Here is an 18,000-nt window from a genome sequence, read left to right as displayed (position 1 = left end):
GGGGGGGGGTGAAGGGGGGTACAGTGGTGCCAGCTTCACGCTATGTTGTCCCACATTGACATTCCCAAATGTTGGCAAGAATGTGTGTCCAATAATGGTTTTCACATCATGAACAGTTTCCTATCGTAGCCTCTGTCGCCAATGGACCAAAGCCTGAAAAAACGTGTATGTCAGCTATAAAATTGCCATGGGGCTGTGCAGGCTTCTACAGTCATTTAGTTAGTGATACATCCAAACCTTTGTGTGGAAAAGGGTGTACACCACATTTTTGTGTGTACTCACCCTTTATTCAGGAGGCCCCTGGCTATACAGCAAGGACAATGGAATGTTATTTGGACTGGATAAATGTAGCCCAATAGTAAACAAGAGTGGTATTGTGATCAAAACAGAGGTGGCTAAATTACCTTAAAGCAACATAGCAGATGCTCATGACAGCTTCAAGTATCTTGGAATCCCACAGGCAAATGGCAACCATGATGAGGCCACAAGAAAATCAGCTACAATCACATCTCTGGTGATAAAGACTAGCACCACATTTCATTAAAAAAGAAAGTGGTCAGTGCCCTAACTTACCTTGAAAAATGTCATTGTGGAGCCATCTTCTACCACTCCATACTCAATCTTTGTTTGCTTGGCCAAATCATCAGCAGAGTCGATGGGTGACTCCATCCTTTCCACAGTGAGAAAGGCAGCCAGGTTTGCAGTGTATGAGGAGATGATGATGAGAGTGAAAAACCACCAGATTCCTCCCACAATTCTGGTAGAGAGGGCTTTTGGCATGAGCTCAGATCCTGAATGAGAGGAGCAGAGTATGGAGTAAGGTTGGGTACAGGATTAAATTGCAAAGGATGCAGTACATGTCCGGGCCGAGGCAATCCAGTGTATCTGCTTTCTGGATCATTTTTGCAGGCACAAATGCAAAGACCGGAATAGATTGGCAGAGCAATGGTCACCATTAATAACTGTCTGTTTGGTAAGTTAACCCTTGTAATTATTGCATTATCTGCATTCAGTGCCTTGAAAAAGTCGTCATTCCCCTTGAACTTTTCCTTAATATATTGTCACGCTCCAACTAAAACCTCTTAGTATTTTTTGGGATTTCATGTATGTAAGCAGCACGTTATTGTGATGTAGAAGGAAAATAATGCACTGTTGTCAACATTTTCTTTACAAATAGAAATCTGAAAAGTGTGATGTGCATTAGTATTCACTTTACTTGATACCCTGAACTAAATTCCAGAGGAACCAATCACCTTCAGAAGTCACCTAATTTTGTAAATCAAGTACACCTGTGTGTAGTCTATTCTCAGTAGAAATCCAGCTGTTCTGTGCAGACCTCAGAGGTTTGTTACAGAAAATTAGGGATTAATCGGCATCATGAAGACCAAGGAACACACCAGATAAGTCAGGAATAAAGCTGTTGAGAAGTTTAAAGCAGGGTTAGGTTTTAAAACCCAAGCTTTGAACATCTCACAGAGCACCGTTCAATCTATCATCTGAAAATGGAAAAAAGTATGGCACTGCAAGTCTACCAAGACTTGGTCACCCACTTGAACTGACAAGCTGAGCAAGGTGAGCATTAATCTGAGAAGCAGCCAAAAAGGCCATAGTCCCACTGGAGATATTCACAGCTCAGGTGTGACAATCTGTCCACAGATAACTTTTAGTTGTGCACGTCACAAATCGGGCTTTTATGGAAGAGTGGCAAAAAGAAAGCCTTTGTTGAAAGAAAGCCATAAAAAGTCTTGGTTGCAGTTCGACACAAGCCATATAAGGGACACAGCAAGCAAATGCAGGAAGCTGCTATTAACAGATCAGACCTAAACTAAACAGTACACTTTTTTTTCAGCAGGGACAGGGAAGAGTACAGGACAGCTCTCAAAGAATACAAAAGACTTGAGACTGGGTGGAAGTGCACTTTCCAGTAAGACAACGATCTGGAACATCCAGCCAAAGCTACAATGGCATGAGTTAGATCAAAGAATGTGCATGTTTTAGAATGTCCCAGTCTGAGACTAGACCTAAATCCAACTGAGATTCTGTGGCAAGATTTGAAAACCGCTATTCACAGATTCCAATCAACCAGTCTGACTGAGTTAATGTTGATGAAGAACGGGCAAAAATATCAATCTCTAGATGTACAAAGCTGGTAGAATACAAATTTTCAGATTTCTACACTTTTCAGATTCAGCTATTCTTTTCAGATTTTTATTTGTAAAATATTTTGAAAACCATGTACCATTTTACTTCCATTTCACAATTATACACTACTTTGTGTTGGTCTATCTCATAGATTTCCCATAAATACTTTGAAGTTTGTGGTTGTAACATCACAAACTGTTGAAATGTTCACGGGGCACAGATATATTTTTAAGGCATTGTACATATAATGTATATTTTTGTTCTTTAGGAAAAACCTGTCCACAGACAAAAATTTCTGTTCTCAATCAACCCATGTCAATGGATTGAAAATGACTGAGGATTACAAGTCAAATTAAGTCTGTTGAAAGTTGGTAGTTGTGTCCAGTGATAAATGAAGTGCTTAACCAAACATATTTTAAGTGTTATCTGCGCTGTGATCATGACTAGTAAACCATGGCTTAAGAATGCTAGTCTTGACAACAGTCAAAAGATTGACTGTTGTCAAGACCAGACTCTTCTGAGATTTATACTATTTCAACAATGGCTGTAAACGTCTAAACACACTAGTTTATAAAATTCCAGTCCGTACAGTATCTAATGTTTTTGGATATTAGGATGGCCTCTTCATAATGTTATAAAGAAGAAAAAAAATACGTTACTAATTACAAATCATAACCACAGTTCAGACATGTTTTGTATTTTAATGGTTAGTGCAGCTCTTCTGTACAGCAAGCTTTCTGTAAGACCAGCTATTTTGGTTTTTTCAAACAAGACATCTAAGACCAGTTGGTAACATATCCAAAACTATCCCTTTTAGGCCAAATGTATACCAATTTTTGCCTAAATGCATTTTCAGTCCAAAGTAAATGTTCATTTGTGCTCACACACTACTTGAGTTTCAGGCAAATGGCAATAAAAATCAGCATGATGGAACTGACATTATATTTTTTAAGAATTTTTTAGATATCCTGTACTCCAAAATAGTCTGGTGTCATCCTTTTTTTTTTATTTTACTCTACTTTGTCACTTAAACACCTTTAATGTAGTATCTCATTGGGCTGCAACTGGTAGAGACTAATTGGTGACTCAAAATTGTGAGAAAATAGGTGAATTGTTTATTGCAGTCTCGCTGAGTTTTGGTTGTTAGCAATGAAGCAATCATCAACACATGCACGCATGTTTTGTATGGCCAGTTTTTTGAAAATCACAATTTATTTTCAGATGCACTGGTTGCAAAAGTGTATTCTTGGCCATGCACTTTTTTGCCCATCTTCACCCACATTCTATCTGTTCCTGCTGTTGTAAATTAAATAAGGGTGATGGCCGGTAAAACTGACAAACTTTATTACTTGTGTGCTATCAGGTCAGATGCCATTACAAGAAGTCTTCATCCTTTACCAGTATTATCTTTATCTGCAGTCTGCTTAACAATCTCTTTTGCCCTATAGTGTCACAGCAGTGCCATCTAGTGATCAAAAGCAATAACCATGACAACAGAAACAGAACAATACATGGATTTAGAACACAACAGTATCCACCTTGGCAGCCCCAAACCCTAACCCACATTTATGATTTAATTTACTGGCACAAAGGTGCCTTCTCAGTGGAGAATATGGATTAGCTACACTACCATTTCCTTATGTTTTTTTTGTCAAAAAATGGGAGAAAAAAAACTTGTCATCACTCCCAGCAATAAAACAAAAGCATAGTATTTATTGATTGAACTTTTACTTTCTTAGCTACAAACTAAAAATATATAAAATAATTCCTACATTCTGCACCCCTATTCCTCATCTTTGAGCTGGTTCAGGCCAACTCAGCTGAACACGGGTACTGTAGCTGCTCACTTTCTTGTTAGACAGTCAGCTGTGGAGATAAGGAAAGAAGCTATTTTTTTTTTTTTGGCTACAAATCAAACAGAATAAAGAAGATTCAAGATAAACTTGTGCAAGATATCCACAAGTTTATGAAAAATAGGAATAAAAATGCCTTTATGCAGATCTTATTTTGACATCTATTTAAAGGGCATTATAGGTGATTATTTTTGTCTAAACCTACGTTTTGGCTAAACTTGGAGTAAATATGGCCTAAAAGTAAAAGTTTTGCCAATGTCTACATTTGTTTCATATTTAAACAAACTGATATTTACTACAAATTGTACAAACAAACAAACAAACAACAAAAAACAAATAAGTATACTTAACAGGATTTGAGTCCCTTGTCTGCTATTGCCATTACACCAATTAGGGGTATTATATCATTGAGACAATTGCCCTAATGTCTGTAATATAGACACCATGGATGCTTAAGATTATTACCTCCCCCCCCTTTTTTTTCAGATTATCAGGCACCCATGTACTAGTGTACAGATTTGGACAATAAGATTTATATTTGAATTGATAAAATGTACTTGCATGTCTTGTTGCAGAAAGTGATGACGTTGTTTTTAACTCAAATAATGTTCTTGTGAGACCTCATTGATTTTGTACTACAACTTAGAATCTGTATACACAATGCCTATATTGATTTTTCTCCTCATAAACAATAACATAGGCTAGCTCAGAGGTCTATAACCTTCACAATCCAAAGAGCCACGTCTTCCACTTCAATCACAAAAAAATGTGTCCAGAGCTGCAAATGTGCTATAAGTGTGACCATAAATTGGTGGGCCACTTCTAGTATGCTGAAGGGCCCTTCCAGGCTAGCGGGAGAACTGGTGCTAGAAACTTAAAATAAAGATAACACAACTCATTATGGGATTGTATACTGTCAACACTGCATATAAAAAATTATTGTTTGAGACATTATAAACCAGAAAACACGGCAGAGCAGTGGTCAAAGCTGTTGCTTATTGAGTTTTTTTCTAATAAAAGCCAAAACCATAATTTACTTCAACTTTAATTATGTTTTGACCAACAGTAGGTTTTAACCTCTATTTCTTTTTGTTATCAAAATACTTTTCTTGACATAAACAGAATTCTATATTTCACTACTCTATTACTTAATTTACTGTTACAAAGATTTACATTTCTTCAGGGAAAATCCCTGATCTGCCCCAGATTTTAACAATGAATCAAAATAGATTTAGGAGTTGTTTGCATTATTTTTCACCACCTCATTTTCATAAAAAGTTTGTCTTAGTATTCCAGTCTAATAAAACAATTTAGCATTAATTATTCATTACCTGGTTTCAAGACATGAAAGCTATTGTGAAAAAAGCATTATTTTAAAATAAAAATATTATTTAAAAAAATGCTTTAAAATCAGATACAATTAGGCGTGTCTTTTTTGTCCAGTCAAGTGAAACAATTCAACATTAACTCTTGGTTAGAAGTTTACATGACATGGAGGTTATTTTGTTTTTCAAGTGTCATAGGTTCGGTAATTTGTTGATGGTGTCTAAGTGGACCACTTAGGAGGAGGGAGCACACGGAGGTGGGCTGACCGACATCTCACTGCCAGCCCCGTGTCAAACGAAGACAGCTGAATCCACGCAGTGCATGTCCCCCCTACAGGTCTGGTGCACTTTTGTTTTGTGAGATGAGTTTGCAGCTTTTTTTTTTTAACTTGCTGGTGTTTTGGGGTTTGTTCGTGTTTTTGGTATTTACAGCATTTTTTCCCTTCTGCTTCTGTTTATTTTCTGTGATTGCAGCATTTTTTTTTTTTTTTTTTGGTCGCATTTTTTCTTTGCTTTGTTTTTGTGTGTTTTGGAGTCAATCATGTGTTTGTAGTGAATTTCGCTGTTTGCAGTGCTTTTAGGTGTTTGCTATGTATTTAGCCATTTGCTGTGCATGCATTTGCACCTGTCAGCTACCATACAAAAGCACTTACCGGCCTAAAGCTTTTTCCAACTCATTATATTTAAGTCAAACTACAGAGTAACTTTCTCCTAAAAATAAGATTTGTTCTATTGATTGCACTGTCTGCCTTTTATTTTGTAATAAAATCTTTGTTCTTGTGAAATATTCCTTGTGTAAGCCTGCATCCTGGGTTCAATCCAAAAACCAAGCCTTGACAGTGTGATTGTAATACCTAAAATGGGCATTCATTCATGTGATAAATGCATTTTTAAAGTCCTGTATAAAAATGGCCATATGCTCCCATAAAAGTGGACTTAAAATACAGAACCGTTTTTTTTATGTATGTTTAAACTTAGACAATTTTATTTTATGACTTTAACATTACCACCGGCTATTTTGTTTCTTCATCTAAATGTTGCAACACAAGTAAGGGTAAAAACTGTAAAAAGAAAATCATAAATAGGATTAAGCAAGTATGTTGCTGTGCTGCAAGTGCTGGAGACTAGTTTGCAAATGACATTTGCCATTTGCAAGGGAGTCTCCAAAATGTCTTTAAATATTTGCGGGGTTCTTATTTTCCTCATGTGAGTCACAGAGGCTCATAATTTGAACATGTATAAAAACTTGTGTCACAAATTAGTCAAAGTCATCACAAGCTTTTCCAATGTGTCTCAAGAACACTAGAAATGTATTTTGATACCTGCATGGGAGCTCTCCTCTGACTGAAAATATGTTCAGATCTAAAAAAACCACATTAATTGTAATTAGGAATTATTTTTAAAAATGGTTCAGATCTGTTTATCTTCCTGTCAAATCATAAACGGGGTGGTTGCCAATAGTGGGAACAAAGTGGGCTAAGCTAAGTACAATGTGGATAGCAGGAAATACTGTGCATGACCTTAAATACAGTATTACAAAATCTGCATGTGAAGAATTATTTTTTCAGAAACTAATGTTACAGCACAATAAATCTACAAAACCTATGGTTGCTTGCTCAAAAACATAGAATTCAGTGAGACTACAATGAAACATTCACCTGTTTTCTTGCAATTTTCTGACAATTTTGAGTCACTAACTAGTGTGCAACAGTCACAGCCCAGCAAAATATTTTTTTTTTATAGATTATGAAACAAAGAAACATACATTGGGGATTATTAATAAGAACTTATTTTGTTTGTGCTGATCCAGACCAAAATACAGTATTAGATATAGGTTCAGAAGTGGAGCATTACAATAATTAAACTTCTTACCCAGATTCACCATAGAAACATCAGAGAAAACACTTTGACAGGTAAGTCAAACCCAAACAGTCTGGTTGGGGCTGACTGTCATGTACCCAAGGTAACGTCATGACCAAACAGCACATCCCACACTTTTCTGGGGGCCATGGCAAGCTGACGTACAGGGGGGCCTCTCTGCAGTGTAGATCAGTATTGTGACATGCAAACAGTTCTCATCCATCCAATAAATCTCTGTCTCTCAGTCACATTTTCTCAAGTGGTCATTCCACATTCTACTGGCTTTTCACTTCACTTCTCTGAGTTTAGCATTTTGCTAACATTTAAATTGGCATTTAATATTGCTTTTTGTGTTGTTCCTAGTTTAAATAAAATGCAAATAAACTGTGTACAGCAGGTAAAGTGCATGACAATTACACATTTTTTTCAGATTTTTTCTGTATTTTTCTTTTTTTCATTGACAGAATAAACTGGTGTCAAGGTGTTGGACAATGATGCACAAACAACAGTCACAACAGTTTACATATTTTAAATAATGCTTCCATCTTAGAAGTTTTAAAATACAGTATTAGTAAGCATGCAGCATAAGCATATTATAGCATGAATTCAAACAACAAATAATAAGAGCTACATTAAATTATAAATTATAACACTGAAGTGCAACACTTAACCCTCCTGAAGCCCTTGTAACTCTGGGTGCATTTGACCCAAAAGCTAAAGGAGGGTTAAAGGGTCACTTCAACCAAAAAAGCAACCTCTTTTGTGAATTTAACTCTAGAGAAATCAATTCATTAAAATCAGTTAACCTTTATTGTTTCCATCATGTTCAGATACATTTCACACCTCACTGCAATCCACATCTAAAAACAAATGTTATGTAAGATTTAAAACAAAAAGGTTTTCAAAGATCCAGATGAGAAAACATATGTGTCAGGATACCTCACCCAGAAAAGGAAAACCAGGGTAATCCCCCTCTTGGAGCCAGGCCTTATGGGGTCATGGAAGTTTGATTCCCCAGTCTACAAACATTTTGTAGATCTGGAAAAGGCTTATGACCGTGTTCCTTGAGGGATTTTGTAGGGGTATGCTGCCGGAGTATGGAGGGCCTGGATTGCTTTTAAGAGCTAGCCAGTCCCTGTGTAATCAAACCAGGAGCTGTGTCCACATTCTTGTCACAAAGGTCTCAGTTGACTTCTCCAGGGCTGTCCCTTATCTCCAATCTTGTTTGTTGTATTCATGGATAGGATCTTGAGGCGCAATTCTGGAGAGGAGTGTGTCTGGTTTGGGGACCTCAGGGTCTCATCTCTGCTTTTTGTGGATAATGTGGTTCTGTTGGTGCCTTCGACTTTCAGCGTGCACTGGGACAGTTCTTAGCCGAGTGTGAAGCGGCTGGGATGAAAGTCAGCTCCAAAGCTATGGCTCAACTAGAAAATGGTGAAATGCTGCCTCCTGGTTGGGAGTGAGTCTCTACCTCAAGTGGAGTAGTTTAAATATCTGGAAGTCTTGTGCATGAGTGATAGCAGGATGGAGCAGAAAATGGATCAACAGTTTTGGGTCATGTCCACAGTAATGAGGGCATTGATTTGGTCAGTTGTGGTAAAGAAAGAGTTCAAATGAAATGCAAAACTCTCAGTTTACTGGCCCAGGTATGTTCCAACCCATGCCTTTGGTCATGAGGTTTGGATCATGACCGAAAGAACAAGATCCCAGATTCAAGCGGCTGAAATGAGCCTTCTTTATAGTGTGGCTGGACTTAGTCTTAGAGATAAGGTGAGGAGCTCTGTCATCAGATGGGAGCTCGGAGTAGAGCCACTGCTCCTTTGCATCAAAAGGAGTCATTTTAGGTGGTTAGGGCACCTGATTAGGATACCTCCTGGATGCCTCCCTTCAGAGATTTCCCAGGCATGTCCCACTGGGAAGAGACCTCGGAGCAGACCAAGAACTCGCTAGAGGGATTATGTATCCTCTCTGGCTTGGGAACGCCTTGGGATCCCTCAAAAGGAGCTGGAGAATATAGCTGGGGAAAGGGATGTCTGGATTTCTCTTGTGGACCTATTGCCTCTGCAACCAGACCACGGGAAAGCAGTAGAAAAATGGATAGATGGATGGAGGGTGAAAAAAGTCCCAAGATTTATTGTGTAGCTGTGTACTGTATATTTTTTTTTCATTTTTTCAATTTTAAAGTGAAAATATTCTTCTTTTTCTTTTGGCTGTTCCCTTTTCAGGTGTCACTACAGCAAGTTATTCTCCTCAAACTAACTCTGTCTTTTGTGTCCTCTGTTTTTGCTCCAAATACCTTTATGTCCTCTTTAACTGCATCCATATACTGTATGTCCTCTGTGGCCTTCCTCTGCCTTTTGTTCTGACAGCTGCATCTCTAACATTTTTCTACCAATATACCCACTGTCCCTCCTCTGCACATCCTAACCATCTCAGTCTGGCCTCTCTAACTTCTATCTCCTAGTCGATCAACCTGTGCTGTACCTCTGATGACCTCATTCCGAATCCTGTTCACCTGTCACTTCCAAGGACGACCTCAACATTTTCAGCTCTGCCACTTGCAGTTCTATCTCCTGTCTTTTTTTCATAGCTGCTCTCACCACTATCTTCTAAACCTTTCCTTTGACATTTGCTGCCACCCTTTTGTCACAAATCACTCCTGAAACTTTTCTACATCCACTCTATCCTGCCTGGACTCTCTTCTTCACCTCTTTACCACACAGTTGACCCGAAGTACCTGAAGTCCTGCACCTTTGTTAGCTCTGCTAACTGACTTTCATTTTTAAAGTGAAAATATTATTCTTTATAAAGACGTTGAAATAGCTTTTTAAGAAATTATTTCTACGTAAAAAGAAAAACCATCTTCAATGTCAAATCTATGTGTATTCCTTTCCAGTTCACAATAACACTTGCATCTATGTTGAAATACTCCAATTACTATTGTAATTACTGTTCTACAGTAATTACTGTTCTATATGATAAAGACTACAAATTATATTCCATTCTTCTTCATTTTATTGGCAAAAACTGTCTCAGAACATGAATATATACTGCAAATGGTATTTGGTTAAATAAAAACCTAAAAAGGTAAGTTTCTGTTATTATAATTCATATAAATTGACCCTTTGAAACACCTTTGTGTGTAGCAGCTGTTTCTGTAAGCTCCATTTCACTAGTTTGATGCATTGCATACATAGTACCATGCTCAACGGGCTTTAAATTATGAATAGCTGTTTGTGTATTGCACTGTCCCTTGCTTTGGCAGAAATGCTAATTAAAAGAATGCAACATATTTCCCATCTTGTCATCATAAAGGGCGAAAGCCACAAAAATTATTTATCACTATCTGTTACAATTTGTTTTTCTGTTAGATGACAACTAGTTGAGAAAATATGGCACTGGTTTGAGAGTGAAGCAAAAGCCAACAGGCTGCTTTTACATTCTCATTCAATCCTATTCATTTATTCTTCAGCTAGTCTGGGGTGTACTTACCTTGTTGTTGTAAATGGGTTAAGACAAGTACAAGAGAGGGTCATCTATATGCACTTTCACAAAACAATTCCGCAGAATGGCTGCAAAGACCAGTGCATCTTTAAGATGCCTCCGACAATCATAAATCACTAATTGAACTGGCCGCATCCTGCATAGATCTGAGAACTAAAGCTAGAAATAAAAAGTAAATAAATAATAAAATAAATAAATAAAGATAACAATAATAGTAATAATTGTTGAATAAAAAAAAAATAATAGAACACAGTTTTGGAAACCCAAAGGGGTGTAAAGTGGAACTCAGCTACGCTGACATTGAGCACTAATCATTGAAAGTGTGACAGATGTTTATCTGATATCATTTTCAAAACATGACAAATGAATCACTTTAGCAATTTTTTGTGGTTAACCAAATTCTTTAACTAAATGCCAGGTTGCTGTCCATCATCATCAATCTTTTCTGTAATAAATCTGTTTATTGTTGTTTAACCTTTTAAATCCTGTGGATGGGACTGTATGTCATTACAATATCCCATCATTGTGCCATAAAGTTGGGTTACCTTTTTACATGTCAACTGTCACTGCTGTGCTCTTACCTTGCTTGGTAGCTCAAAGGTGTATCAGTAGGGGTGGGGTATATGGCTTTAAACTCCTATGCTGCCTTGGTCCAATCAGAAATCGCAGATGGTCAGAAGGCATTTAGGTCCCAGCTTTAAAGTGTTTTGTGAAAGTGCCTTAAGTTGCATGGAGACAGGAAGCATGCAGAAGCACCATAATATATCACCAACCACGTCATTCCAATTCCATTCAATCTATCTTGCTGAATTACACCTGTGGAACATCTAGCTACATGCATAGAGGCCCCCATGCATGGTCATGGGCCTGGTCAAAAATTGACCCCCAGCAAAAAAGTGGGACCAGTGCTAGAAAAAGCGGAGCAGGCAGAAGCGTCTACCTTGCTGCATGAGAGCTCCAACTCCGAACCAGAAACTATTAAGCAGGGTGAAATTGTTTTCCACTACATCCGAGTCAGGGTTGCAAGGATGGGGGTTATACCACTCGTATGGACTAAACCTGTGATGATTAACAGAGAACACACACAAACACATGTTCAGTGTTCAGCTACTCAAAGACACAAGAGTAGATAGAAGAGAAACAGCAGCCAATCCATCTGAGGAAAAAAAATAAAGAAAAAACATGGGTTAGATAATTGTATAAACATGATCATGAATTCATCTGAATAAAGTACTTGTTTTGTATTTTACAAGGTGAGTAAATCTAATTTTGCTCATGGACAAAGCATGTTGATATTTTTAAAAGTAAATGTAGCCTGTCTCAAATTTAAGATTTTGATCAGTGGGACATGACAAAAATAATCTAGTTCCTTAAATTCTAAAATGACAACACATGACAAATTACACTGTCTTTGTTTGTTTCACAGACATCGGACTAAAATGTAGAGGCAACTGAAAAGGTGTATAAAATAACTCTTACTGCTTCTATAAGATGAACATGGCAGCACAGCTTTAATTAGAAACAGCTGCAACTGAACAAAACCACAAGAAGAACAATAACAATAGCCGTCACTCAGATGAGACCAAATTGGAGCAGTTTAACTTTTAGACATAGCATCACACTTGAAGAGAACCAAACACATCATGCAAACTATCACCATGGTGGTGGAGGACTGATCTGGGCTTGTTTTGCAGTCACATCACCTAGACACCTTCTAGTCAGCAAGTCAACCATTAACTGCATAAGAATCATAGTATCAAATTTGTCTGAAATGCAAAGTTTTTGCCTGTCATCTGCTCAAAGCTCAGACCTCTTATCTAACTGAAATATTTTGTAGACCTTTTTTATTATATTATATGTATTAATATTTTGCAGGCCTTAAATAAATGACTGAAAACCTTATTGAATTAAAGAAACATTTTATTTAATAGGCAATATGTTGTTAAATGCCTACCATTTGTGTTTATGTGAGGTTCCACAGATGCATGGCTCAACACAGGCTTTCCAGGACAAGACAACTGTTGAGAGAGCTCCACAAAAAATACCTGTTGTGGAACTAATCACTGCCACTGAATCTGCTATTAGGAGCAACAACCTGGCAGAAGCAGACAGAACAACTCAGAATGAAGTCAGCAGAAACCCTCTTCAGTGCAAAGCTGCCTCCTTCAAATATTACACCACCTTCATGAAAAGATGTGACATCTCTCAGCTAGGACCAAAACATCACCATTTTGCCAGCTGACAAAGGAAGATACACAGTGGTCCCAAAACTTCTGAATACCATGAAAAAAATAACCACATTACTGAGTGACAATACAGCATATGAGACTGCTAGAGAAGTAATTGCTTATATTGTTTTCAATGCAAATGCTTAATTGTAGAAGAAAGATCTCGCAAAGTGCCTAGAGTTGGGTTAATTCTTTGGTTACCAGAAGTTCAAAGAAGATTGCATGATAACCCTTAACACATGATGTCAAAGGAAAGTAAGGACTGGTTCAGAGAAGCAATCACTGAAAATCATCGTGTGTGAAGTAACGATACTCCTTCTTGCAAGATTCAAAGTGATCTTAATTAAAATAGGCAGAATCCTAGATTTTATTTTTTTTTTAAAAACTTAACAGAGACCTTGAAGAGGGACTCAACAAGTGTCTACAAAAAGATCACAGACTACATGTAAAAATTAATCAATCATTTTACCCCAGATTATATTTGAGGGGAACCATTCCCTCTTTATATGGACTTCCCAAACTACACAAGAGGAACACCACTTAGAAATATCATCAGCACCATAAACACTGTGACATATTACATTGCACAACGTCTTACTGGTATTTTAGCTCCTCTTGTTGGGAACACACCACACCACAAATAGAACTTCATGGATTTTACAAACAAAGTTTAACATTTGAAGCAGGCTCCAGGAGAAAATGTCACATCACTTTTTACTTGTATATCCACATCAGAAGCTGTAGAAACAGTCAGAAAATGACTTCAACAAGATAATGTCCTAAACAACAGGACCAATTTCATTTTGGACCAGATCTGAACCCTGTTGGACCTGTCTTTCCACCATTATTTTAAATAAAATGTTTTTGTTTTGGGCCACGCAATCTTTAGATCTGCATAGAAGAAGTGGAGGGAAAAAAGCCCCGAATTCCTTTGAGAGAACAACACCAAGCCACTGGTTCAGATGTGTGGACAATACCTGGGTCAAAATGCAAGCTAAGAAAGTGGAAGAGTTCACCAGATACATACACTCTGTTGACAACACCATCAAGAGACTTGGAGGCTCCTCCTTGGCGTCTTTGAGGGTCACTGGTGTCCCCTTGGCCTCGGACTGCTGGGTTGGTGTGGGCAGGCAGGTTGGGAGGGGGCTAGTTGTGGAGCTGGCCCCAGGGGGATTCTCGCCCGTACCTTGGTGCCCATCCCCTTTCCCCCAGCATATGCATCACAACGTATCAGTAGGATCTTGATGTGTTGGGTGGAGAGCCCTGCAGGCATGGGGTGAGCACCAGGTAGTGCCCTCTCTGCACCTCTATTNCCCCCGCAACTGTTTGCTGTTAGCTTTTAGCTGCTGATTATGCTAATTGTAGCTTTTGTTTTAGTAATTTTAAATTTAAACTTTTGTTTTACTAATTTCAGATTTTTTTCTAATTGTTTTTACTTTAATAATTTAGTTTTAGCTTCTACAACAAATTTCTTTCATACTGCATTTTTACACAAACTACAGTTTCTCTAGTTGAAATAGGATGTACTTAACTTTAACTATGACTCATTTGAACCCCTCATGCATTTTTCAATTTTAATACCAAAATAATTGAGGAGTGGCTTAGATCTAGCACTGCACAGAATCCAAAAGTGGTTCTCCATGTTAGAGTGCTCACATCAAAGGCAATTCCCTGAGCAGTTTAATCGATGGCTTCTGAAAATAACTCTATTGTCAGTGAGAAAAGAACTAATAATCCCTATAATCTTGGAGAAGCATTAATATTCAACGGATCAAACAGTTCATTTCCATCATGTCCACCCTGACCGAAGCACTGCCTCTCACTCGGCACACTCCTGAAGCAGAGAGGTTTCTCATTGATTCATGTTAAATAAAAGTGGCATTACATTAGTAAAGGTTATTTGGTCTACAATTAAGCATCATGTCCTGATTTGGTTTGGGCCACAGAATAGGGAGACTGGTCTCTGTCTTGACTCAAGCTGCTTAACACTGGGGTTTTACTAATCAAATTACAATGCATAACATAGACTTGTCTCAGTATGGACCTTTTACTGGTCTAGAACTCAAAAAAATAATGAATATAACATCTTTATGGAAGATGATATAAATGAAGCCTTTGGTGAATGTTGAGTTTTTACTCTTTGTCCTCCAGGTAAAGTGCTGTGTTAAATATTTAAATACAAGACTCTACATGAAGAACAATAAGTGTATTGATAAAATGACAGCATCATAACTGTACCCTGTCATTGACTAATGAGTTTCAACAATATAATATGGTTAGTAAAGGTGTTTCTTGTCTCCTGTCTAACATTTAGAGGGTATTGTGTAGTGTAGCTCAAGGACCTCTGATCGTCCTTCTGATTTCTGCTTTAAGCAAATGCTTGGCTTTAAATCAATCTGTCCGCTCACTCATTTCCCTCCAGATTTGCTTGCTTGTCAATTTGCTGTGTCAAATTGAGTTCAGCTGAACTATGACCTTGCGCTGCAACTCTCTGACCGAATTGCTTGCATGAAGACAGCTGAGTTCCTTCCGGCTGCATTGTGAAACGCTAGTCACCCAAAACTAAGAACACTGATAAGCAAACCTGTCATTGGTAAGGTGTTTGATCACTGGAGCAGCTGCTGCTGGTTAGGTCAGTAAATGCTAAACCAATGGTTTTTCCAGGAAAAGAGGCAGCTTCCCCTGTCTCTCACACAAGCTGTATTTGCTGTCATTTAGATCCAATTACTCTGCCCTTACATTATCTCAGGTCATCTGTCCTGGCGGAGAAACTTTGAGGAAGGTCAATGCAGAGATAAGCAGGGGAAAAAAAAATCCCCTGCAATTGGAAAACAATGTGAGGCTTTTATGGGGGCGTGTCATCTAGCAGGAAACTCCTATAATGAAACTCATGATAACACCAATGTCACTGGGAAAAAAATCAGCACTCAGAATGTTCTGTCAGAGGTTGATAGACTATATAGCCACAGCTGGGCTTAACTAATGTTATAAATTCAACAGCAAAAAAAAATTATGAATGTCTTGTCTAATTTGTCAGCTCAGATAATGGCCACCACCAGATTTGAAGAAAAAAGAAACACAGTATATCTGCACAAACAGCTTTTATCAACTCTTAATCACAATGATGGAGGGCAGACAATTTTGGCACTGTTTTGTTGCCACAAAATCTGAACACTTTAAATTCACTGAGTCAACTATAAACTTCTCTCTAAACTGGAAAGCACTGGTGGGACTTAAGGAAAGTACATAATTGAGGTCAGCAAACCTCAATTAACTGAAATATTCTTGTAAAACATACCTGGAAATCCTCTCACAGTTATGTGGAAAAAGTTAATGGAACGGAGCAATACTTCAAGTTATTCCCGCTATAGGTGATTCTACAAATTACTGAATGATGGGGTAGACTTAGGTTTTCACACACTGTTTCTAAACTTTGGTCATAGCTGGTCATAAGTTGTTAGAAAAAACACTGACACAGTGTTGTCATGTGTTGTTGCTAATCTGAAATTTTGTTTAGCAAATCTGAAAACCTTATAAGGACTCTCTGTAAGGACCAGATGATTTGTTGTCATGTCTTTTGATTTCATGTGACTCGAAACTGTTTGTCCCAAAATAAGTAGTAAAAATCATTTTTTAAAATTTACACACATACTCTAACAAAAACATACACATGGACAATAAATTAGATTAATGGCAGTCCAATTTAAAACACTGTAAACACTGGAACTTTCCCAGTGGAATGAAAGTGATTGTAGTGAGTTGTGCTGTCAAAGATAAAAATAGCAGAAAATTTATCCAGGATGGGTTGCAAGAGATTGACAGAATTCTGTAAAAGTTATCCCCTTAATATAAGCACAAATCAACCAAATGCTTTTCATTCACTGTGTGGAGTGAGTGTGAGTGATTTTTTTTAAAATCACTTACATAGTATGCGTCTTTCTAACTCTGAGAATGAATGCAGAAATCAGATGTCATAACTTCAAAAGTTAAAGAAAAAAACAAAATATTCTTCAATTAGTTTAGCAGTTATTAAATTAAAATTTTCTGTTTCAAACTCATCTTTAAAAATACTTCAGGTTAATTTTTAATAATATAACAAGTGAGTAATCTACAGTGTTTAGCAGAGGTTTGATGCACTAAATGTTTTAGCTGTCGAGCTGCTATATAAAAGCAGTAATAAGAGGTAACATCAAGATCTGTAACTGGATATATAAGACACTCTGAAGGGCAGAAGAGGAACCATTCAGCTGTGCATTAGTCTGGAAGAAGCTACTCTGGTTTTCTCTGGTTTTAGTGGTCTCTCTCCTTTACAAATACTCACTCAGACCAACACAAAGACAAGCACACAGAGATAAATGTGTGATGTGCGCACACACACACAAACATATGCACACAAACAGTATTGTACATAAATACATGTTGAAATAAAATTGTTGCCAATGTATTGCTTATTAGATTTAGCCTGGTGATTTTTTTTAATCTCAGTATGTTTTTTTATCTTTAAAAATTAAAAGTTTTTTTCCCCTACACATAAAATAAGAGAACAGGATGTAGGAAAAACATATCTGTCCACCATAAAAATATTTAGTGGGTTGACAGAACAAACAAAGCTTCTGAAAGGTCTGATGAGTTGAAATAAAAGCAGAGAATTTCTCTAAACTAAATAAATTGTTTGTGCAAGGCTTGTAGATTATTTGGAGCCACAATTTCTGTATGAACTGTAAAATATATAATATAACAAATAGTATTTATAGCAACCATTCTAAGGTGAAAATGCTATTTAACACAAGGACAATCATGATAAAACTTCTCTGCACAACTATATTTTAGAGAAAGAGAGTGAAAATATGGGGGACATGCATAACACCATAAATGATTAACAACATGTCTAACAGTAAATAATAATAATAACTAGAAAGTTCCTGGAGAAACTTTGACGGGGCCTGCCACGGTGTGTGTCCGTGCTGAACCAAGATGGCTCCAAGAGCTGATCAGTTGCAGACAGGAATCATAAAGGGCTGGTCCTATACACGAGAGGAGTCCACCTCTGAAGTTTGACCTTTGTACTGTAAATGGTTGCAGAGTTAA

The 18,000-nt window shown here is 37.4% G+C and overlaps 1 protein-coding gene across 3 annotated transcripts in view; it reads right to left on the bottom strand.

Moving 5' to 3' along the window:
* The window catches only part of grik2 (glutamate receptor, ionotropic, kainate 2), a 649,386-nt gene that overhangs the window by 112,886 nt on the left and 518,500 nt on the right, over positions 1-18,000 (bottom strand). For all 3 annotated transcript variants that reach the window (XM_037980176.1, XM_037980177.1, XM_037980178.1), the window contains 2 exons: positions 11,625-11,743; positions 574-791 (listed from right to left, as the gene is read on the bottom strand). In XM_037980176.1, the coding sequence (XP_037836104.1) occupies positions 574-791; positions 11,625-11,743 (337 nt within the window). The remainder of the gene's footprint in view (positions 1-573; positions 792-11,624; positions 11,744-18,000) is intronic.

This window comes from Kryptolebias marmoratus, linkage group LG16 (assembly GCF_001649575.2).
Source record: "Kryptolebias marmoratus isolate JLee-2015 linkage group LG16, ASM164957v2, whole genome shotgun sequence".
Taxonomy (NCBI): domain Eukaryota; kingdom Metazoa; phylum Chordata; class Actinopteri; order Cyprinodontiformes; family Rivulidae; genus Kryptolebias; species Kryptolebias marmoratus.
This window is presented reverse-complemented; position numbering and strand designations above follow the sequence as displayed.